The sequence below is a fragment of the Bos taurus genome, chromosome 11 (assembly GCF_002263795.3).
Source record: "Bos taurus isolate L1 Dominette 01449 registration number 42190680 breed Hereford chromosome 11, ARS-UCD2.0, whole genome shotgun sequence".
NCBI lineage: Eukaryota > Metazoa > Chordata > Mammalia > Artiodactyla > Bovidae > Bos > Bos taurus.
Window position 1 is genome coordinate 25566313 of NC_037338.1, and position 24699 is coordinate 25591011.

At 43.4% G+C, this 24699-nt stretch overlaps 1 protein-coding gene across 7 annotated transcripts in view; it reads right to left on the minus strand.

Moving 5' to 3' along the window:
• The window catches only part of THADA (THADA armadillo repeat containing), a 335311-nt gene that overhangs the window by 51951 nt on the left and 258661 nt on the right, over positions 1-24699 (minus strand). For all 7 annotated transcript variants that reach the window (XR_009496408.1, XM_015473463.3, XM_024999384.2 and 4 more), the window contains 4 exons: positions 5217-5596; positions 4376-4494; positions 3871-3943; positions 1304-1457 (listed from right to left, as the gene is read on the minus strand). Coding sequence is in view for 6 of the 7 variants with exons in the window: in XM_015473463.3 (XP_015328949.1) it covers positions 1304-1457; positions 3871-3943; positions 4376-4494; positions 5217-5596 (726 nt within the window). In the remaining variant the exon portion in view is untranslated. The remainder of the gene's footprint in view (positions 1-1303; positions 1458-3870; positions 3944-4375; positions 4495-5216; positions 5597-24699) is intronic.

The window sequence follows — 24699 nt, forward strand, 5'->3', positions numbered from 1 at the left end:
AGACTTGGCTCTGGGTCCTGAGTTTTCCTTTTATGAAACCCTATGTTTAAAACAGAACAAAATGGTTGAATCCCTTCCTTGTTCACCTGAAACTATCACAATATTGCCTCTTAATCAGCTATACCCCGATACAAAATAAAAAGTTAAAAAAAAAAAGAAAAAACAAAACACTACAATCTGAAAAAATATCTTCAAGTGAAAACAAAAACCCCTATGCTTTTTCAATTCTTTTGGATTTCCTAAAGCTTGGTTTTCTCAACCTCCATTGATATGATGCTCTTTCCTAATTATTACTCTTGAATGATAGGGGGTAACAGTGAGGAAAGAGACACGAACATGGACAATATAGTTGGAACTGTACATCCGTCTGATTTCAAAATATCTCTACCTTTCTTTCCCAAAGATGCCTTAAACCTTTTTATTTTTTGGCCATGCTGTGCAGCATGTAGAAACTTCCATCACTGGAGACAGAACCTGTGTCCCCTGTAGTGGAAGCATGGAGTCTTAACCATTGGACCGCCAGGAATCCCAAAGATGCTTTAAACTTAAAACTACTTTCAGTGAAATGAACTAGCAATCTTTCCAGTCACTTAAGCCAGAAACCTGGAAGTCATCCTTGACTGTTCCCTTTAGAGTAACCTCAACACCAAGTCCTGCTGAGTCTCCTTCCTAAATGCCTTCAAGCCTGGCCTTTTCTCTTCCTCAAGGCTACTCTTCACTTTCACCCATTCATTTCTCATCAGGATCACTCTAACAGGCTTCCTGAGAGGGGTGATAGTTAGGCTGTCTTGAAAAACAAAGAGAAGTCAGTCAAGCAGCAGTTTGTTTAGAGAACTGTTCCCTGCTGATGATGTGTGGGGCCTGGGAGCTGGTGAGGAAGAAGAAGTGGCCAGGGCATGGAAGAGGAAGGGCCTTCTGAGCCAGGCTAGAGTATTTAGGTTTCATCCTGAAGGCAATGGGCACCCACTCAAAGGCTTCAAGCAGTGGAGGGAAATGCTCAGATCTGTATTTCAGAAAGACCACAGAGGGCTTTTGGAAGCATAAGGAGAATGGCTTGGGGGACAAGACTAAAAGAAAAGAGGCCAGTTAGGAAGCTGTTGGTGAAAAGTAATTAGAGTAGGAACGGAGAGGATGGGAATATCGTTCAAAGATATAAAGGTACGGTGCATGCTGCCATCTTTCATCTTTCATCCTCCTTTCTTTTGTAACCTAGAGCATCTATTCACATTTTTTTAGTGTATTTGGTACAATGGATGCCGCATCCCTCCCCAACCCCCGCCAGACAGCAGCTCAGTGCACTTACCGAGAATGGGTTGGGGGTTGGTGAGGAAAAATGGTGCAGTGCTGGCAAGAACTTCAGCAGCAGCCAGCCTGGACTCTGTGGGGAGATGATCTCCACAGGAAGAGACAACCAACTGAACCCACTGCTGCAGGTTGGGGGCCACCAAGTCTCTGGTCTGAAAGCACAAAGTGTACGTACATTAATTCAGAAAAGGCAACGTGAGCAGACAGGGAATTAGGGATGAGAACATAGCGTGTACCACACTGGATCTGCAAGTTAGCTCTCAGCTCAGGAGAAAGGAAGAAAGGTTTATCAGCTGCTTTTCCATTCCAACTAGGGAGAAAAAAACAACTCCAGGGAAGGAAATGTGATCCTTCAGTAAGATGGAGTCGCTGTAATGACAGAACAAGTTCCAGGAGTCTTTTCGGATGCAAATCAGGTTATTAGAACACTGATGTATTTGATAGCTTTGGTAAAGACAAAACTTCTGGGAGAAGACTGTGGCAGCCAATACCTGTTGTCCCCCAAACCAGATTCTCTATCTTTAGTAATAGAAGCCTAGATTTTTTGCCTGGGCATGTGGGTACTCAGCTGAAGACTACATTTCCCAGGTTCCCTTGTGTTGGGGCATAACATGTGTTTAAGTTCTGACTAATAAGATGCCATTAAAAGTGGCATCTGTGCAATTTTAGGTCATATGTAAGGGAACAGGTGTGAACCTCACATCCTGGGTTTCTCCTTCCTGCTAGTTTAATGAAGACAAGGTGATGTGAGCTGCCGCAACTATCTGGGACCTTAGAATGGAAGCTATGCTAAGGACAGCAGAACAAGGTAGAAGGGTCTGGGGGGTCAATACTGTCAAGTCACTCTCTGTTTTGGATTGCTTCTTTCTGGTTTAAGCCTCTGTATTTCTGAGTTTCTGTTACATTTTTTCCCCTCTGTTACATTTAAAGCAGCATCCTAACCAACATTATTGTTAAAACAAAACCCTATTGTTGTTTCTTTATCAGTCAGTTCAGTTCAGTCGCTCAGTCGTGTCTCTTTGCGACCCCATGAATCGCAGCACGCCAGGCCTCCTTGTCCATCACCAACTCCCGGAGTTCACTCAGACTCACATCCATCGAGTCAGTGATGCCATCCAGCCATCTCATCCTCCGTCGTCCCCTTCTCCTCCTGCCCCCAATCCCTCCCAGCATCAGAGTCTTTTCCAACTCTTCCTTATAGTAACAGCTATATCGAGATATGCAGAGCGTATAATTCACCCTTTTAAATACATAGTTCAATGATTTTTAGTACATTCACAGATATGTGTGTACCACCACCACCAGAGTCAATTTTAGAACATTTTAATCAGCAAAAAGAGAAGCCCTGTATCCTTTAGTTATCACCCCCATCCTGTCAGCTCCCCTTCTCCCCAGCCCTAAACCTTTAGTCTATTTTCTATCTTTATGGATTTGTCTGTTCTGGACATTTCATATAAACTGAATCATACAGATGGCCAACAGGCACATGAAAAGATGCTCAATACCACTATTAGAGAAATGAAAATCGAAACTACAATGAGGCATCACCTCACACCAATTAGAATGGCTATCACTAAAAAGTCTACAAATATTAAATGCTGAAGCGGGTGTGGAGAAAAGGGAACCCTCCTATACTGTTGGTAGGAATGTAAATTGGTAAGGCCACTATGTAGAACAATATGCAGGTTCCTTAAAAAACTAAAAATAGAGCTGCCATTGATCCTACAACTCTACTCCTAGCCATATATCAGAAGAAAACTCTAATTCCAAAAGATACATGCACCCCAGTGTGCAGAGCAGCACTATTTACATTAGGCAGGACACGGAAGCAACCTAAGTACCCATCGACTTTATCCATGATAAAGATGTGGTGTATATACACAATAGAATATTACTCAGCCCAGAAAAAGAAAAATGCAATTTGTAGCATCATGGATGGACTTAGAAATTATTATATTAATGAAGTAAGTCAAACAGAGAACGGAGAAGGCAATGGCAACCCACTCCGGTACTCTTGCCTGGAAAATCCCACAGATGGAGGAGCCTGGTAGGCTGCAGTCCATGGAGTTGCTGAGGGTCGGACACGACTGAGCGAGTTCACTTTCACTTTTCACTTTCATGCACTGGAGGAGGAAATGGCAACCCACTCCAGTTTTCTTGCCTGGAGAATCCCAGAGACGGGGGAGCCTGGTGGGCTGCCGTCTCTGGGGTCGCACAGAGTTGGACACGACTGAAGCGACTTAGCAGCAGACAGAGAAAGACAAGTATCATATGATATCACTTACATGTGAAATCTTAAAAAATAACATGAATGGATTATAGAGTCACCCTCATGGACTGTAATCAAATGTGCCCAGAACAAAAGAAGAGAGATGCTAAACACGGTGCTCACAGAATTCTTCTCAAGTTATAACCAAAGTGAAAAATCAACATGAACAATGTTCCTGTAGAAGCTACACACCCGTGCCACAGAGTCTGCCTGTGGGATGATGTATTTTTACTGACACCCTCCAGGAAAATCAGAGAACAGAAATCTAGACCCCAGCACAGGGGAATCAACCTTACCTCGTCACACATCTGCATGTGGTGGGCAATCACTTTGGAGGTGAGTCTCAGAGCTTCACTTTGAATTTCAGACCTAGAAAGGTGAGCCAGAAGACATACCAAAGAAAAAAATCACCCTGAAATTCATATAGTACTGTAAGACAATTACACTTCAATAAATATACAATTATGAAAATAAGTAAAATCAATCATTATATATATATATATATATATATATATATATATATATATATAGGTTTTGCAGACAGTCTGTACTCCATGTGGCTGTGAAGACTGGCAATCTCTACCTCGTGGCTACACAAATGCTTCTGGAAGCAATTACCTTTTGTTAATTAATGGGAAACTCTGACATCATTCTCTTGCTTGGGCTGAGAACATAGCCTGAGACTTAGAAAGGTATACAAGACCTGAGTCCTTAGGCCAGGGCTGTGCTCAGGTTCATCACATAAATAACTGACGGGACCATGGGTGGTTCTGAGTTTGCACGGGGAGCACTGGGGCAAACCTTTCATGGGAAGCAATATCCATCGTCCAGATCAGGAACTCCTTTGGGCTGAGATGGACACGGTCCTCTGTCTGAGGGAGCCACTCACTGGGGTCCAGGCAATGGAGAATTTTCAGTATCTATGTGAGCCAGACCCAGGGAAAACAAACAAACACACAAACACCTCAGAAAAAAGCCTTCAGAATCTAAATAAAATAATCACTTGTATGGATAAGGAAGTCTAGCTCTCAGAAAGCTCCCACTGTCTTCTTTTTTCCCCCCTTAACAGCTTTGAGAGAACAAGACAGTTGGGAGCAGTAGCATACTGAGATCAGAGGCTAGATGCCATATTCCTAGGTCAGTGCCCTTTCCTTTAAAAAAATTTTTTTTAAATTTCTGACCATACCACTAGGCATATGCAATCTTAGCTCCTGGCCAGGGATCGAACCCACGCTGCCTGCATGGAAGCGTGGAGTCTTGACTCCAGGGAAGTCCCAGTGCCCTTTCCTTTTGATTGTGCTTTCCAGGTAACCATCTGCCCCTAAAGAGCCATGTCAGCAGAGACTTACCTGTTAGCGCACTCTATAGCCAATTTTCAATGCTCTGTCTCCGTGGGCACTGAGTGGCTTACTCTCTCAATCTCTGTCTTTGGTTAATCTCTGTTGGCAATACCATTATCATCAAACACTTTTCTTAGTGCCCTTTCATTGTGCAAACAGAGTCCTTGCCCTTTGGATGCTGAATCTCCTTCCTATCCTGGAGATGCCACACCCAGTCCTGCCTCATGACCTTACTACTTGAGTGGGGCTTGCCAAAGAGTGTGGGGAGAGGAAAGTGTACCCGTCAGTACACGAGCCTTTACCTTGCAGAGGCATTCTGGGTGATTTTCCTTCAGCACCAATGTCAAGAATGTCCCTCCCATATTCCACAGTAAGGGCGGCAGTCCCTTCTCTCCCAGAGCAGAGGCTGCTGTTGAGAACCTTTCCAGCAGGGCTTCCAGCGTGAGCAGGCGCACTTCAGGGAAGGAAGACTCCAACAGCTGAGAGAAGGAGATGGGAACATCCCTGTTCTGCTCTCCAGCCTGGGCCGCTACTGCCCACACTGCAGCGATGGCCAGTTTGGTGAGGCTCTGCAGATACTGGGGCAGGCCTGGCACCGTGTAGGTATAGGGGAACCCTGTTATCAGCTCTGATCCTGAGATGATCCTTCTGACTTCCTCCCAGAAGCCAAGATGCTCCAGAACTAAAAAAACAGAAGGGCAAATTAAAAGAGATGATCACTTTATTTAGGGGTCCACAAAGGACGTGGGAGAACATGGAAGGCTCTGGATACTGTGGGCAGAACTACTAAACCTCCGTCCTGAGTAGATTTCATATAAACCATGTAAGAAGTGACAAGGCCACTAAGATTCAGAATTCTGGCCCTGAAGTACTTTCTATTCAGGTAAAATAATTCCCTCCGGGCCACCCCAGGGTCACAGAAGGCATTCGTATCAGAAAATGCATTCCTGGTACCTTTCCCTAACATCCAGTACATACAAACTCCATGACCTCTTGTATCACCAAGTCTCAAAGCTGAGCAGGATAAAAGAACGTCTAGTCCAAGCTCCCTGCAGGGGCTAGATCCCCTCAACAGCACCTTTTCTCAGAGGCTCTTGGTGGAACCCAACAGGGACTTGGAGCTCACGAGACAGGCTGTTTCACTGTTTAGTAGATCTAATTGTCACAAAGTTGTTTTTGGAGTTTCCACTGAGTGGCCCAATTCTGCATTATCAGGTCCCCAGCAAGCCCTTTAGGCATCTGAATAGTTCTTGTATCCCATCTGTGTTCTCCACGTGAAACACTCCTACTGCCTTCAACTAGTTCCAGATGATGGGGTCCACCCTCTCTCACTATTCTGAGCCCCCTTCCTTTGGACACGCTTCACCCCCTCTTCAGGCAGGGCCCCAGAGAAGGGAACACGGCTCCCTCGTGGTCTGAGCACAAGGATTGCTACTTTCCCTATTCTGACATGAGGTTGCTGCAGTTGTATGACACTGGTGACTCATGTGGACCATGAAGTCAACTGAAACTGCAGGCTTTTCTTTTTCACATGGTCTGCTGACCGTGATGCGTCACCATCTCCCACTTTGTACTCAGGACTCAGATCAAGACTTCTTTTCTTTGTTTATTTGCTTTAAACCCCAATGGATACCTGTTAAATTTTATCTCCCTGTTGTAATTTTGTACCCTGCCTTTTAGATTGCCAAGATCTTTTTGTAGCCTCAGTTCTGATCACAAATACTTACTATCTGCTTACTGTGTGCTGGGTGCTAAGTAAAATAAGAACACTGCCTTTAGGGAGTTTAGTATTTTAGTTGGAGAAAGAGAAATGAATGACTAGGTGATTCCAATATAGTAGTGGAAGTCTTAAAGAGGAAGAAAGACGAAAATGCATTGGAACCGCCAAAGGTTCAAAGGCATAACATGGAATGGACCATGTGGGGAACGATAGGCAGTTTGATCTCAGCACAGAATTCAAGGTGGGGAACACAGTGACTAGAAAGCAACGTGGCCAGGATGTAGAGAACCTCCTAGGCCACGTGAAGGAACCTACACATTCTTCTGCAGCGAAGGGGATGCCACTGAGGGGTTATTTTAAGCAACAAGATCAAGTGCACATGTTCACTGAACTGTTTTTATTGCTAAGAGGGCAATATTAGAAGCAAAGAGACAAGCTAAACAACTGCTGTGGTCGTGGAGGAGAGAAAGGATGAAGTAAGGAAGAGAAAGGGAGAAGATGTATTTTACCTGCTGCCAAAAAAGCTTCAAAACTGATGGGAGGATAAAAACAACTATGAAAATGGCAAAATGCTTGGTGCCCTAAAATCACTAGGGAAGGGCTGGTAACTGCTGAGTATTAATGTGCCAGGCACTATAAAATATCACATACCTATCTTTTAATGAATGAATAATAATTACATTTAGAATTGGTGGCTCAGACGGTAAAGAATCTGCCTGGAATGCGGGAGACCCAGGTTCAATTGTGGGTCGGGAAGATCCCTTTGAGAAGGAAATGGCAGAGGAGCCTGATGGGCTATAGTCTGTGGGGTCACAGAGAGCTGGACACAACTGAATCTTTGTCTTCTTAGAGTTGACACTAGTTGAGTATTAGTCTAAGCACTTTAATAAGTACTAACTCATTTAATGAAATAGGCACTATTATGATTCCTTGGTATTTTACAGATGAGGAAACAGAGGTTAAGTTACTTGCCCATGGTCACACAGGAAATAGTAGGTAAAGGAAATACAAAAGCCATAAGAATAACCAAAAGGAATGCAACATACACTTACTTTCTATTAGAAGAAGTAAAAAAAAAAAGTGGTGGGGGAGCTTTCAGGAGGGAACACAATTTAAGATGGGCATTGAGGCTGCCCAGAGGTGCCTGCCTGGAAGAGGAAAGGGCAGTTGCTAGGGTGAGAGAGCCGGGAGAGGGTAGATAAAGGAGGCAGGCAGATGCTTCACTGAATTAACCCATCAACAGAGGAGCAGCGGCGGAGGTTCCGGCAGAGTGACAAGCTAGGAAACTATCAGATGACATTCACGTAGGTGCTTTCTCTAAACCGCTGGTTAGAAATACTCTTTGTTCTGCAGAAAGACCCAGCGAGGGATCCTAAAGCAGAGTTTCTCAAACTTGAGTGAGCATCAGAACCACCTGGAGGACTTGTTAAACCACAGAGCACTGCTTGGGCCTCACCCCCAAAGTTTCTGATCCAGGGTGGTTGGGGTGGGTACCAGGAATCTGAATGTCCAACAAGTTCCCAACTGCTGCTGCTGCTGCTGCCAGGTACTTCGAAAACCACTGCCTTCAGGTGATGGCTCTTAACCAGAAGTTATTAAAACCACACATGCCCTGATCCCATCTTTGTAGACTCCAATTCAGTTGGTTTGGAATTAGCCAACAGGTAATTCCGCTCTGTCCCCCAGCAGAGAACCACACTCCTAAGCTATGACTTTCATAGGGGTTCACAGGGTTTGGGGGGGCACGGTGGGTAGATATGGGCTGCAGTTCCATAGAGCACAGCTGATTCCAGCCCAGTACTTCACCATAGTGAAGAACTAGAAAATTCACTGCCCGCATTTTCTGTTATCAATAAAAACATCAAAGGAGGGGAAATCACCAAGAATTCAAAAGAATGAATAAGCTCTAGAAAGGTCCCTCACAGGCAGGCTTTCTACACTGGGTCATTATATACATGTTCTGTTCCAGCTCCTAGTCCACCAGACTCCTCTGTCCATGGAATTCTCCAGGCAAGAATACTGGAGCAGGTTGCTATTTCCTCCTGCAGGGGATCTTCCCCACCCAGGGATGGAACGCGTGTCTCCTGAGTTTCCTGCATTGGCAGGCGGATTCTTTACCACTTTCCTGCTGTGCCTGGGAAGCCTCTAGCGTGCAGCAGGACATTACAAAGACCAGGCTCGGCTCTCCTGGAGCTCCCCTTTAAATGGGAACACCCTCTCCACCTGTGTCAGAATGAGGGGAGCTCTGGGTAGAACAGGAGGTTGGGATTAGAAATGCAAGCAGCAATGTTGCCTTCCTCTCTAGAGCTGTGGTTTCTCAGCCTGGGAAGTACATTAAATTTATCTGGAGAGCTTTAGAAAAACACTTATGTCAGGGGACACTTGACTGCATCTCTAGGGCGAGCCTGGTTTCAAGGTGACCCAAATGATGCCACTGTGCAGCTGGGGTCACAGTTACTGCTTCGTGGACATAAAAAAGCTCAAGTTAGTACTTTGATGGCACTTGGTTCTTCAGTCTGAGGTCTGACAACCCTCTTTTCTAGAAGACAAATTTTCTACTTGCAATTTCAATTTTGCTGGCTTTGGGTGCCTCCTTTCTATCTTTCTTGGAAAGCCAAGTGTTCCAGTGGAAGAATTAAGTGCCTCTCCTTTAATGGCCCCATCTGATTTTTCATTAATTAGATGATTTTTGTAAACTCTTGTTCATTGGAGTTTTTTCCAGCCCTACTCATTTGGAATTGCTGGATTTTCCCAACAATGTAGTCATTTTAGTCACCCAAGTATGTGTGACTGATTCTAAACATCCAATATGATTTCAGTTTTGAAAAGAACTTTTTTATCTTCTTTAGACCAAGTATATTTCTAACCTTCACAGGAATGGCTGAATGGCTGGATTCACTTGGAAAGACAATCCTTCCTGCTGTGCTCTGTCCTGGTTCAATGGAGAAATAATTCCCAAGTTTGGAATTCAAGAACCAATCAAAAATCAAAACAATGTGACAAGCTGGTGTAAATTGCCAACATTTTATTTAGTAAAGAAAGGATGTTAAAAAATCTACTAGCTGTCATTATTCCATGAAAAAAAGGCTATCTGAACAATAAAAAAGTCATAGACTTCCAGGGTCATCATAAAGGACATTCTTGGGAGAAATGTGGTTTTAAGAAATATTTGCTTAGTTGTCATTCTGCTGTAGTTTTATGGTGAAAATATCACCAGGGAGCAGCATTAGGGAACTGCAGCCTTGGAGAAGGTGATGGAAGTTTCCTGAGGTTGATCCATCTGGAGAGCAAGCCCAACCTGAACAGAGGTTTCCTAGAGAGGAACGGGGGGCCTCTGTCAATCCCTCAGGATGGCAAGCAGAGTGTCCATGAGAAGGAGCACAGTGTTCCATTCACACAATTCCCTCTGGGAGTCTCAGATGTGCTATTTTAGCAGTTTTGGTTCTTTAGGAAATTGTAGATTTCAGTGTTATGTCTGAAACTTGATTGCTAAATTAACTGGATTTCAAAGCTGCCATTCCCTAACCAACCAAGGTAGGGCGCTGACTTCAATCCAGGCTGTGAATACAGGATTTAAAAGCAGCACTACCTAGAGTGGAACTAGAACCAGAGATCAAATTGCTAGCATCCACTGGATCATAGAAAAAGCAAGGGAATTCAAAAACCCATTTACTTCTGCTTCAATGACTATACTAAAGCCTTTGACTGTGTGGATCACAACAAACTGCAGAAGATATTTCAAGAGGTGAGAATACCAGACCTCCTTACCTGTTTCCTGAAAAACCTGTGTACAGGACAAGAAGCAACAGTTAGAACCAGACATGGAACAACCAATTGGTTCAAAATTGGGAAAGGAGTACGTCAAGGCCAAATATCATCACCCTGCTTATTGAACTTGTATGCAGAGTGAATGAAGTGAAGTGAAAGTTTCTCAGTCGTATTCTACTCTTTGTGACCCCATGGATTATACAGTCCATGGAATTCTTCAGGCCAGAATACTGGAGTGGGTAGCCTTTCCCTTCCCTAGGGGATCTTCCCAACCCAGGGATCAAACCCAGGTCTCCCCCATTGCAGGTGAATTCTTTACCAGCTGAGCTACAAGGGAAGCCCAAGAATACAGGAGTGGGTAGCCTATCCCTTCTCCAGTGGATCTTCCCAACCCAGAAATCGAACCGGGATTGCATTGCAGGCAGATTCTTTACCAACTGAGCTATCAGGGACATCACATGAAATGCTAGGCTGGATGTTTCACAAGCTGGAATCAAGATTGCCACGAGAAATATCAACAACCTCAGATATGCAGATACCACTCCAATGGCATAAACTGAAGAGGAATAAAGAGCCTCTTGATGAAGGTGAAAGAGGAGAGTGAAAAAGCTGCCTTAAAGCTTAACATTCAAAAAACAAAGATCATGGTATCTGGTCCCATCACTTCATGGCAAATAGATGGGGAAACAATGAAAACAGTGACAGATTTTATTTTCTTGGGCTCCAAAATCACTGCAGATGGTGACTGCAGCCACAAAATTAAAAGACCCCTTGGAAGAAAAGCTATGACAAATCTAGACAGTGTATTAAAAAGCAGAGACATCACTTTGCTGACAAAGGTCTATCTAGTCAAAGCTATGGTTTTTCCAGTGGTCATGTATGGATGCGAGAGTTGGACCATAAAGAAGGCTGAATGCCACAGAATTGATGCTTTCTAATTGTGGTGCTTGAGAAGACTCTTGAGAGTTCCTTGAACAGCAAGGAGATCAAACTAGTCAATCCTCAAGGAAATCAACTCTGAATATTCACTGGAAGGACTGGTGCTGAAGCTCAAGCTCCAATACTTTGGCCACCTGATGCAGAGAGCTGACTCACCGGAAAAGACCCTGATGCTGGGAATGATGGAGAGCAAGAGGAGAAGGGGATGACAGAGGATGAGATGGCTGGATGGCATCACTGACTCAATGGACATGAGTTTGAGCAAACTCAGGGAGATAGTGTATGACAGGGAAGCCTGGCGTGCTGCAGTTCATGCAGCACAAAGAATGGGACACAACTTAGTGACTGAACAACAGCCTCGAGCAAGGTCAGCATCCTAGTTCCCAAATCCTGGTTTATTATTTAGGGAAGTCTATCTCCTCCTAGAGGAGTAGCACAGCCTGAAAGGGCAGGCCTGCTGGTCATTTATTCCTGATTTTCTGAGCTACTGGTACAGGTTTGTTAAAAAAAAAAAAAATCAACATAATCTGAAAAGATTCATGATAATCTAAACAGCTTTAATAAGAACATTCTGAAAAACAATGTGGGTGATATCATTACCACATAATTATGGACACAGTGGAGGTTCACCTAAGAGCATTTAATTTAGGTAAATTTAACTCTTAAGTACTCAGCAAACAGAGAGAAAGAGAGAGACTGAAAAATAACAATTAAAAGAGAGGGCAGTTTCATCTGACATTCCAGTCACTGAGCACATCCCCAGAAGGGTGGTGGTGCTGTTGCCTCAGACCAGTGAGTCTCAAACTTTGGGGCACTCACCTCCGGAGCTCCTGATTAGTGGTCTGGGACAGCCCACCCGCCCATCCCCCAACCACAATGTAACAAGTCCTGGGCGATGCTGCTGCTACTGCTGATGATGCAGGGACCACACTTTAAGAACCGCTACTCAGACCATCTGAGATCATCCGTGCTTCTCACAGCATAAACATCTTGCTGTGCCGAACGTGTATAATTCCAGTGTTTTATGGTATTTGTTTTTGTACACCATGGCTGCTAATCATATGCCAACCCCTTCATCTAGTGCTTAACCTAAGAGTTCCTGAATATTATACAGTTCCTGGCTGTCATTGTTACTGACCCAAACTAAGATAGCCTCATTGCTTTGTGCTGAGCTGGCCAAAATCACAAGGGCCAGAGGGCGTAAGGGTAAGGGTCCAAAGTGAGAGTTTTCTTGGCCCCAGCTGAGATGGTTACAGGAGAAGCTAAAGCCCCAGTAATCCCAGCATTCTACTAATAAGCAGCAGTCAGAATCCATAAAGGGGGAAGTAAGTCACTTATTGGGGATACCACATAAGTGACAGCGATATTGATTGTCCCACTATGCTGGTCACTTGCCACTGAGCCGCAGAAGGTTCTTCATTCTGCCTGGCCTTTCACATGCTGTTCCCTCTGCCTTGAATAAATGAATGAATGAACAAATGAATGAACTTCTCTTTCATATACTGTAACAGTTCTGAATGCTCTGATACCATTTGGTCAAAAAAAGTTTGTAGAAATTTCCCCAATTCCCCTGGCCCCCAGAGTCTCCACCTTCCTTAAAGAAATGAAGAGTGAGGAAATACGAAGCAGATTTTACTTATAAGGCTTCGTGAGATGGGTAGCTTTTTCTGTTTCAAAGAGCTGTAGCTCTGGTCAGAGAGATCTGTAATCAGATCCAACAAAAGTTCTTATCTGGAACAGTTGATAAACGGGTTCTAAAAATAATCACAGATGATAACTTGTACACTCTGTGAATGTTAATGTCCTGTTACGAAACTTCTCAGTTAAAAAAAAAAATTATATTTGGAGAGAGAAGGAAACCATAGGAACTACAACAACAACAGTTCAACAATAAAAAAATCAACTGATTTAATAAATCTTGGCTGCTTCTTATCAAAGGGAAATTCCATTCTTCTATTTAATCCTTTGCCACTCCCAGTAAACAGCAATTCTGACCTGAGGGGCCCTTCCAGTTACAAACACGGAGAATAACCTGGTGGAAGGGTCTGGGGACTAACTTTGTCTAGAGAAACAGAACTAGTTGTTTCTTTGTTGCCTACTTTTGTTTCCAGGTCTCCAAACCCCTCCTGCCTGAGGCATTAAGTATGGCCCCTGACACAAAGTATTTCCTTACTTTGTACTTCCTCACTCCTTACTTCTCTAAGAAGGACTGAACGGCATCACTGACTTGATGGACATGAGTATGAGCAAGCTCCGGGAGTTGGTGAAGGACAGGGAAGCTTGGTGTGCTGCAGTTTCTGGGGTTAGACACAACTGAGTGACTGAACTGACCGACTGACACACACCCCTTTGAAGACATTCCCCACTTCCCTTGCCCCAGCATAGTCTAGAAGCATATTTTAAGAATTCCTTATCTGCTGTTAAGGAAGGAGGATGTGCTTCTGAGAATACTATTTGAAGACTCTCCGTCAACCCACAAAATAAGAAGAGTCCCTGTGGTTTGGGAGACAGGGATCCATAAGAGCTCTGAAGGAATTTGGGTCGGCTAAAAATGAGCTCATCAGGCCCTGGGTGGGACCAGCAGTTTTTACTTCTTGTCTCCACCCACCATCCTATCCCTGGCTCTGCCCAACACTGGGAGGAAGTCAGGAAATACTTGCGGATAAACACATGACAACCCAAAGACACAAACATAAAATTACCTCTAAGCCTACACTGCTTTGGGTTCTTTGTCAGCGAATTGCTCCTAAGGACAAGATTGGGAAATCAGAAACTTCCTTATCACACCTTCAGTGAGTTCAGTCGTTCCATCATGTCCGACTCTTTGCGACCCCATGGACTGCAGTACCCCCGTTTAATTTAACCTTTTCCCCCACAAAGGACCTCAGGGTTCTCTTCCACCCTTAGGCAATGAGGTTCAGTGCCAAAACAACTTAAGAGGCTTGGTAGCTGTCTGAGAAGATTCCCTTAAATAACTGGGGCTTACCTCTGTTGTCTCACCTGTAATGAAAGACCAGGACCACGAGTCAGTTCCCTGCCAGCACTACAGGCTACCATTCTGGGAGAAACAGACTCTAAGACTGAAGAGGTTCCTGGCACCAATGGGTTACATCAGCTCCTCTGGGAATGCTGCTGCAAGGTACAGTTGACAGCTGGCAAATCCAACAGTCTGGTTGGACTGGGAATTCGATTTAAGGTGGAGTGTGGCAATTAAATAAGGTAAAGGGAGCAATTATGTAAATTCTGCCGGATGGGCAATAGAGGTGAGTCTGGGAGTAAGCATACTTGGCCATGGGACCAGCAGAAGCTCTGTGTTCTATTATGGATGAGATGGCCATTCATTTCTTTGTTCCTGCCATCAATTTTACTTCCTCACAGCAGTGTTGGACTTTTCCTTTTCATGGAGTTCTAACAATTTTTTTCATGTGACCTTCACTTCAATCCTCTGAGGGTATTCTCCCTACCTAACAACTGAGGAACTAAGAGGTTTCAAAACAAAGTGATGAAAGTGATTTCTGCTTTAGCCCATGAAAGTCTACAGAAATTACCCTTTGCTATGAACAACTAGAAAAGTAGACAAATGTATGTATGAAATTATTGTTTTTAAGCATCAGACATGAGTAGTATATTTCCCTGAGAGAAGGAAACAAACAAGGTAAGCCTTACAGTTCCCTGGAATACTACCTAGAAACAACCCCAGCACAGAGAAGGGAACCCAGAGCCCAGAGATCCTGCTGAGCCAAAGCAGCTGGATATTCATATGAAAAAATAAAAAAGAGAACTTCGACCTAGCTCATGACATATACGAAAATTAGCTAAAAGTGGATCATGGATCTAAACGTAAAACCTTAAATATCAAACTTTAAAAGAAAACCTGAGAGAACATTGCTGTCACCTTGGAGAGCCAAAAACTTTTTGACTAGGGCACAAAATGCATAAAACACAGAGAAAACATGGAGAAATCTGACTTAATTTAATAAAAATTAAAAAGAGTCGTTTTTCAAAAGGCATTGTTAAGTAAAAAGACAAGCAACAGATAGAAGGTCTTTAACAAATATTTATCAGTATAAAGTACTTATATTCAGAACAAAGAACCAACTCAATAACAAGAAAAACACAAGTAAAAAAAGACACATATGAGACATTTGAACAGAGACTTTACCAAAAAGATACATGCATGGCAAGTACAGTACATGAAAAGATGCTCAGTAATAACTGGTCACTGTTGTTGTTTAGCCACTAAGACATGTTCTACTCTTTGTGACTCTGACTACTCTGTGTAAGCCTACCAGGCTCCGCTGTCCATGGGATTTCCCAGGCAAGAACGGAGGAGGAACTGGAGGGGGTTGCCATTTCCTTTTCCAGGAGATCATCCTGACACAAGGATCAAACCCATGTCTCCTGCACTGGCAGATGGGTTCTTCACTGAACCCTCAGGGAAGCCCAACTGGTCATTCGGGAAATGCAAATTAAAATCACAATGAGACACCATTATACATCTACCAGATGGCTAAAATTAACAAGAGGGACAATACCAAGTCTAGACGAGAATGCAGAACAACTGGACCTCTCTCATACATTAGTGGTAGGAACGTAAAGTGGTAAACAGTTTGGCAGTTTCCTGTTACTTAAACAATCCTTATTACACAATATAGTAATCTCTTTCCCAGGTTTTACTTAAGAGGGATAGAAACATATGGCCACACAAATACTCCTATGCTCAGAGCTGCTTTTTTCTCTGGCTGTGCTGGGTCTTCATTGCTGCGTGTCAGTTTTCTCTAGTTGTGGTGAGCAGAGGCTACTCTTTTTGCAGTGCTCAGCCTTGAGTAGTTGCAGCACGTGGGCTCAGCAGTTGTGCACACAGCAGTGCTTAGGTAAATATCCAAAAGAACTGAGACCATCAGTTCAGTTCAGTTCAGTTCAGTCGCTCAGTCGTGTCCGACTCTCTGCGACCCCATGAACTGCAGCACGCCAGGCCTCCCTGTCCATCACCAACTCCCAGAGGTTACCCAAACTCATGTCCATTGAGTCAGTGATGCCATCCAACCATCTCATCCTCTGTCATCCCCTTCTCCTCCCGCCCTGAATCTTTCCCAGTGTTAGGGTTTTTTCAAGTAAGTCAGCTCTTCGCATCAGATGGCCAAAGTATTGGAGTTTCAGCTTCAACATCAGTCCTTCCAATGAACACCCAGGACTGATCTCCTTTAGGATGGACTGGCTGTATCTCCTTACAGTCCAAGGGACTCTCAAGAGTCTTCTCCAATACCACAGTTCAAAAGCATCAATTCTTCAGCGCTCAGCTTTCTTTATAGTCCAACTCTCACATCCATACATGACCACAGGAAAAACCATAGCCTTGACTAGACGAACCTCTGTTGACAAAGTACCGTCTCTGATTTTTATGCTGTCTAGGTTGGTCATAACTTTCCTTCCAAGGAGTAAGCGTCTTTTAATTTCATGGCTGCAGTCACCATCTGCCGTGATTTTGGAGCCCCCAAATATAAAGTCAGCCACTGTTTCCCCATCTATTTGCCATGAAGCGATGGGACTGGAGGCCATGATCTTAGTTTTCTGAATGTTGAGCTTTAAACCAACTTTTTCATTCTCCACTTTCACTTTCATCAAAAGGCTCTTTAGTTCTTCTTCACTTTCTGCCATAAGGGTGATGTCATCTGCATATCTGAGGTTATTGACATTTCTCCCGGCAATCTTGATTCCAGCTTGTGCTTCATCCAGCCCAGCGTTTCTCATCCTAAATAAGCAGGGTGACAATATACAGCCTTGACGTACTCCTTTTCCTATTTGGAACCAGTCTGTTGTTCCATGTCCAGTTCTAACTGTTGCTTCCTGACCTGCATACAGGTTTCTCAAGAAGCAGGTCAGGTGGTCTGGTATTCCCTTCTCTTTCAGAATTTTCCACAGTTTCTTGTGATCCACACAGTCAAAGGCTTTGGTATAGTCAATGAAGCAGAAATAGATGTTTTTCTGGAACTCTGTTGCTTTTTCGATGATCCAACAGATGTTGGCAATTTGATCTCTGGTTCCTCTGCCTTTTCTAAAACCAGCTTGAATATCAGGAAGTTCACGGTTCACGTATTGCTGAAGCCTGGCTTGGAGAATTTTGAGCATTACTTTGCTAGCATGTGAGATGAGTGCAATTGTGCGGTAGTTTAAGCATTCTTTGGCATTGCCTTTCTTTGGGATTGAAATGAAAACTGACCTTTTCCAGTCCTGTGGCCACTGCTGAGTTTTCCAAATTTGCTGGCATATTGAGTGCAGCACTTTCACAGCATCATCTTTCAGGATTTGAAATAGCTCAACTGGAATTTCATCACCTCTACTAATTTGGTTCATAGTGATGCTTCCTAAGGCTCACTTGACTTCAGATTCCAGGGTGTCTGACTCTAGGTCAGTGATCACACCATTGTGATTATCTGGGTAGTGAAGATCTTTTTTGTACAGTTCTTCTGTGTATTCTTGCCACCTCTTCTTAGTATCTTCTGCTTCTGTTAGGTCCCTACCATATCTGTCCTTTATTGAGCCCATCTTTGCATGAAATGTTCCCTTGGTATCTCTAATTTTTTTGAAGAGATCTCTAGTCTTTCCCATTCTATTTCTTTGCATTGATCACTGAGGAAGGCTTTCTTATCTCTTCTTGCTATTCTTTGGAACTCTGCATTCAAAGGGGTATATCTTTCCTTTTCTCCTTTGTTTTTTGCTTCTCTTCTTTTCACAGCTATTTGTAAGGCCTCCTCAGACAGCCATTTTGCTTTTTTGCATTTCTGAGAGCATCAGATCAGATCAGTCGCTCAGTCATGTCCCACTCTTTGCGACCCCATGAATCGCAGCACGCCAGGCCTCCCTGTCCATCACCAACTCCCGGAGTTCACTCAGAATCACGTTCATCAAGTCAGTGATGCCATCCAACCATCTCATCCTCTGTCATCCCCTTCTCCTCCCGCCCTCAATCTTTCCCAGTGTTAGGGTCTTTTCAAGTAAGTCAGCTCTTTGCATCAGATGGCCAAAGTACTGGAGTTTCAGCTTCAGCATCATTCCTTTCAAAGAAATCCCAGGGCTGGTCTCCTTCAGAATGGACTGGTTGGATCTCCTTGCAGTCCAAGGGACTCTCAAGAGTCTTCTCCAACACCACAGTTCAAAAGCATCAATTCTTCGGCGCTCAGCTTTCTTCACAGTCCAACTCTTACATCCATACATAACCACAGGAAAAACCATAGCCTTGACTAGACAGACCTTTGTTGGCAAAGTAATGTCTCTGCTTTTGAATATGCTATCTAGGTTAGTCATAACTTTCCTTCCAAGGAGTAAGCGTCTTTTAATTTCATGGCTGCAGTCTGAGAGCATATGTACCTACAAAAACTTGTCCATGAATCTTCACAGCAGCCTTATTCGTAACAGCCAAAAAGTGTAAATAGTTGAAAAGTCCATTAACAGATGAAACAACACATGGTATATCTAACAACAGAATATCATTCAGTCATAAAAAAAGATTCAGGCTACAACATGGGTGAACCTTGAAAACTTTAAGTGAAAAAATCCAGACACAAAAGTTAGATTATGTTGTTTGATTCCACTTACATGAATACCTAGGATAAATTTGCAAAAACATCTTGCTTAACTAATTTAATTGACATGGGTAACTGGACTTCCCTGGTGGCTCAGGTGGTAAAGAATCTGCCTGCAATGCAGGAGACCTGGGTTCAGTCCCTGGGTTGGGAAGATCCCCTGGAGAAGGTAATGGGTACCTACTCCAGTATTCTTGCCTGGGAAATCCCATGGACAGAGGAGCCTAGAAGGCTACAGTCCATGTGGTCACAAACTAGTTTCTGATTATCCATGAGGAGACGGGCTAGAGTGGGGCAAGATAGAAACACAGAGAAGACTGAAATCACAGATGTTCTGAGACCCCAGTTGCCCATTGGAATGGTATTTTACTTCTGGGGTGGAGATGTGAGCACAAAGGTTTCATAACATGGTTCTTTATGATCCAGACACTTGGCCCAACTCTCAATACTATTGACTTTTGTCACAGAAATGGGCAGTAGGCCAGGATACAGGAAAGCTTGACTTTTTCACTAACCAGCTATGTATGTGACCTTGGGCAAGTCACTTAATTGCTACAGTTTCCACTCTACCTACTGATGATCTCTAAACTCTAAAAATTCTAAGAACTGTGGGCCAGCATACTCAGCACCAGGCTTGGAATTAACAAAGGGTCAACACCACATGACACTAGCAATCTACTTACACATCCTGTGTTATTGAGACTTCGAAAAGGTAGCTGGGAATCATCTGCTCATTTGAGGAGCTCACTGTTCCCTGGGAAAGAGACTTTTGGCAAAAGTAACCGTTCAGATGACAGTCCCAGTGTTTTGGAGAAAAGCAGCTAATTTATTGACAACAAAGCCTTTTTTGAAATTTCATAGCTGCAGATCCACAAAGTCCCCAGAAGACTAAAAATATGTTCTCAATTCCCTTTTATCTCCCACCCAGAGCTGAGAGAATAGCACCAACTGTGTCATATTAAGCACATACGCATCCAACACTGATGAAAGTGCATGACCGCGAGAACAGATAAGAGTTGTTTTCAATTTGTTCAGATGGGATTGGTTAAATTTAACCTAATTAGACCAAATAATCAAAGCAGGTGTTTGTGAGTTGCCAATGTTTTTATTCTCTGTAATTGTTTGGCTATATTTCCCAGGAACTTAGGTAAAGGAAGTTAATAATGTTGTAAAAAGCACTGACCTTATATTGTCACACACATATTATTCATCTTCAAGGCAGTATGAATACAAGGCACTGCTGAATATTCCTCACAGATTTTACCATTTAAACACCATCAACATCTAAGCTGGCTTTTGGGAGAGCTTATATTACTGAACTTCATGATATAAATACAAGCAGTAAAAAATGAGAGTCTGTCTTCTAATTGCCTTATTGTCGTGGCGGTTTAGTCCCAAAGTCGTGTCCGACTCTTGAGATCTCGTGGACTGTAGCCTGTCAGGCTCCTCTGTCCATGGGATTCTCCAGGCAAGAATACTGGAGTAGGTTGCCATTTCCTTCTCCAGGGGATTTTTCCCGACCCAGGAATTGAACCCGGGTCTCCTGCATTGCAGGCAGATAATTTACGAACTGAGCTATGAGGGAAGCCCTTCGAATCTTATACTGATCTACAAAGCACACTAACTTGGCATTCAGGCTATTTAGGGGTCCTAACTTCACATGCACTGGTCATGTTTATGGCATTAAGAAGAGAAATAATAACAATAATACAAGTTACATTCCAGTTAGAACAAAATGTTTATCGCACTTGGCAGATTGATGAGATCCGAACTATAAATGCCAAGTAACGAAGAAACCACAAAATGCGGTCACTAGCAGCCTGGTACTGGGCAGTCTTTCGTGCAGTGGCCGTAGGTCCATTTTCAAAGGGAAAAAGGGCAGGTGGCTTCCCAGGAGTGTCAAGATTTCTCTTTCTAGTAACTAGTCCTGGGTATGCTCTCCTATTATTCCACACACCCTGGAGACGGGGGACAGCAACGCAGACAAGAAAGTCCCCATAAAAGCCTTTGATTTGGAAGCTACTGGAAAAGGGATCCCTCTCTGAGGCCTGGGGGTTCTGCAGGAGGGGCAGACTCCTGGGAAGCTGAATCAACAGAAGCTCTAAAGCACCTCTTCCTGAGACAGGGAGTGGCTTTCCTGACTCAGGCTTGAGTGTGCTGTGGGGGCGGGAAGGGGCGTGGCTGGAGGGCTCAGGCTTGCTCCTTCTATACACGTGACATCGTGCGGTTGTCTCTGTACCTCAGTTTCCTCACGTCTAAAATGAAGGGTCAGGCTTCCCTGATGGCTCAGTGGTAAAGAAACCTGCCTGCCAATGCAGGTGACACAGGTTCGATTCCTGATCTGGGAAGATCCCCCATCCTGTGGAGCAACTAAGTTTGTGTGCCAAGAGTACAACAAAGCTTGTGTGCTCAGAGTACTGAGCCAGTGCTCCAGAGCCTGGGAACAACTCCTGAGCCCGAGCGCTGCAGCTACTGAAGCCCGTGCACCCTAGAGTCTGTGCTCTGCAACAAGAGAAGCTGCTGCAATGAGAAGCCCTCATACTGGAACTAGAGATAGACTCCACTCGCCACAACTAGAGAAAAGACTGCACAGCCAAAAATAAACAAATAAAAATTTTAAAAAAATAATAAAAAATTACTATAAAATGAAGGACCACTAGTACCTCTTATTAATGCACACAAAATGCTTGGCACAGTGTTTGGCATGGAGTTAAGTGCTCAATACAGGTTGACCATAATTATTATGACCCCTACAAGGGAGATGATACTGCAAATAATGTTTCCTGAAAATGAGAATACAATGGGAATCCTGTATACATTTCAGGGGTAGGAAAACAGCCTTGTAAGATCACTTACATGATGTGGGCAAGATGGACAAAACCTCCTCCTTGCACCTAAAATATTTTTTGGAAACTGTTATGATGTCATTTCTTTATTTCTTTGGGATTAACTGATCCTTTTCAAGATTCATATTTTAATATGTGACACATACAGATAATTACAAAAAAATACCAGGTTATATAAAATTAGTAAAATGCAGACTAGGAAAGGAAAAGCCCACACATAAACCCACCAAGAGAACTTAAACTGAGAGTCAGTGAAAATAGGTAAGATATTTGTTTAAACACTTGGTAAAAGAAAATGTTCAATTCAGTAGCTGTGAAAAACATAAATTTAAGGGGTGTGGGTATAAGAGAGAAATAGAAAATCCACCTCTCAGAATAAAGGGGATAAATATTTAGTCAACTCTCAGATAGTATTTCAGTAAATAGATATTTCAATGGAAAATTTCCAACCTGAGAGCAAATAATTTAAGATGGGCTTAAAATGAGAATGAAAGCTCTCCATTTCCCTGTCCCTGCCCAGGCCTGTAACCCAGCCTCTGAGTTCTTGCAGCAGTTTGGCTCTTTCTTCCTTATCCCTCCAACTCCAACTGGAGACTATAATTTTCTTTCTAGCAGGAAACTGATATATACTAATGATGACAGCTGGATTCAGAAGAGGAAAAAGAATACAGGGGACAGAGAGTCCTTGTGGGTTTAAATCACTTTAAAACTCAAAACAAAACCCCCAGATTTGGAATTTTTAAAACCTAGTTAATGGCTAAGGAAACCTCAAATGATTGGGAAGTACTAAGATAAAAGTTTGAATTACACAAAACACATCATTATCTTAAGCTGTTCTAATCATCTTCTCTGCCTTTCCCCTTCACTGGTTTTCTCATTGTTTATGCCCCCAGCCCTTCAGTGTAGTTCTAAGACATTTCAGAGGTAGAAATAGCCTGCCAAGGTCACTTACAGAATAGTGTTTGAGAGGAGATGGGCAGATCCTCCTCCATCCAAAAACGTTTCCCAGAAACTGGTGTTGCTTCATTTCTTTTGGAATAATTAACATCCTTTAAGATTCATATCTACAAATAGTTACTGTTGAAATACATGTATACACACACATGAGTAAAACAGAATATGTTATTTAAAATTAGTAAAATGGAAAATAAGAGGAAGAAATTCCCTTAAATTGCACTATTTTTAGCATAGTGTGCCATTAATTAATTCTAGTCCTCCACTTCCGATCCCCTTTCTCCCAAACCCTCAATAATGCCTATCATAATGCCCCGATGCTCCATGAAAGCATTTTCAGTTACATTCTTTTTCCGTGACAGAAGCACTTGGCTCCATAAGGAATCTAAATATCCTATAAGGATGTGGGCACAGAAACATCACTTTATCTTAAAAACCATGTGACCTTATTCTCTGTCTTGTATCCTCCAATAACCTCCTTTGTCTACAGGGTCAAATTCAAGCTCCTTAGGCTTCCCTGGTAGCGCCAGGGGTAAAGAACCTGCCTGCCAATGCAGAGATGTAAGAGACACAGCTTTGATCCCTGGGTCGGGAAGAACCCCTGGAGGAGGGCATGGCAACCGACTCCAAGAAGAATCCTGTGGGCAGAGGAGCCTGTTGGGCTACAGTCCACAGGGTCACAAAGAGTCAGACACGACTGAAGCGACTTAGCATGCATGCAGACTTTGGCTCATGAAGCTCTCCTTGACTGAGATCCTGCCTTCCAGTCTCACTTCTAGTCACATCTTCCTGCCCTTGAAGCCAACACTTCAATCACACTGTCCTAGTTCTTTGACAGCTAGCTCTTTGATGTGAGCCTCTGTGGCTTCAGACATGCTCCTTCCTCTGTCTCTAACACCCACCTATACTTTGACCACCTGGTGAATTTCTGCTGCTGCTGCTGCTAAGTCGCTTCAGTTGTGTCCGACTCTGTGCGACCCCATAGACAGCAGCCCACCAGGCTCCGCCGTCCCTGGGATTCTCCAGGCAAGAACACTGGAGTGGGTTGCCATTTCCTTCTCCAATACATGAAAGTGAAAAGTGAAAGTGAAGTCACTCAGTTGTGTCTGACTCTTCACGACCCCATGGACTGCAGCCCACCAGGCTCCTCTGTCCATGGGATTTTCCAGGCAAGAGTACTGAATTTCTACATATCCTCAAAACTCTGCTCCTCCTCTATGAGCCACCTCCCCCTCTATGAAGCCTTTTCTGTTCTACCAAGTAGAAATGACCTTTTATTCTTTAGTGCCTCACATGTATCCCATATACACTTCATTTATAGCATCTCAATCCCTTTTGGGGCCTATTTACAAACCTCAAACATACCACGTGCCTCTCCAGATGTAGTTACTTGTCTGATGTTAGCATGTCATGTCTGATAAATGAAAAAAATCAACGAACAACAAGATGGCCATTCTCTGGATCAGTAAGAGAGGCAGGAGCACCCCGAATCCAGTGGATTCCAAAGTGGATTCCTGACATTCTATGCCAGGTATGTTTCAGTGTTTTCCTAGGAAAGCAGGCATTTCTTCTGTCTTGAAAATGTTTAAGAACATGAGGAGAACTATAAATGTGAGGAATTGATCATAACTCTGTCAGGCTGCAGGGAATTGGATTACCTGCATGGTTTCCAGCCAGTGATAACGATAATGATGATAATAATATTAACAGTAGCTAATATTTATTGAGTGCTTATTCTCTGCCAAGCAAAGGACATTCTAAGATATAGACTCTATTACATCCCTATTTACAATTGAGAAAAAAGTGTCTCAAGGAGGTTAAATGACTTGCCTAAGGTCACAAAAACTAAGAAATGGCAGACCTGGGATTCAAACCTAGGGATCAAGTTTTACAGCCCTTGGGGTACACTCCCTACTCTGAGTTTGGTGAGCTTTGGATGTAGACAGATATTTACAAACATACGCGTATGATATAA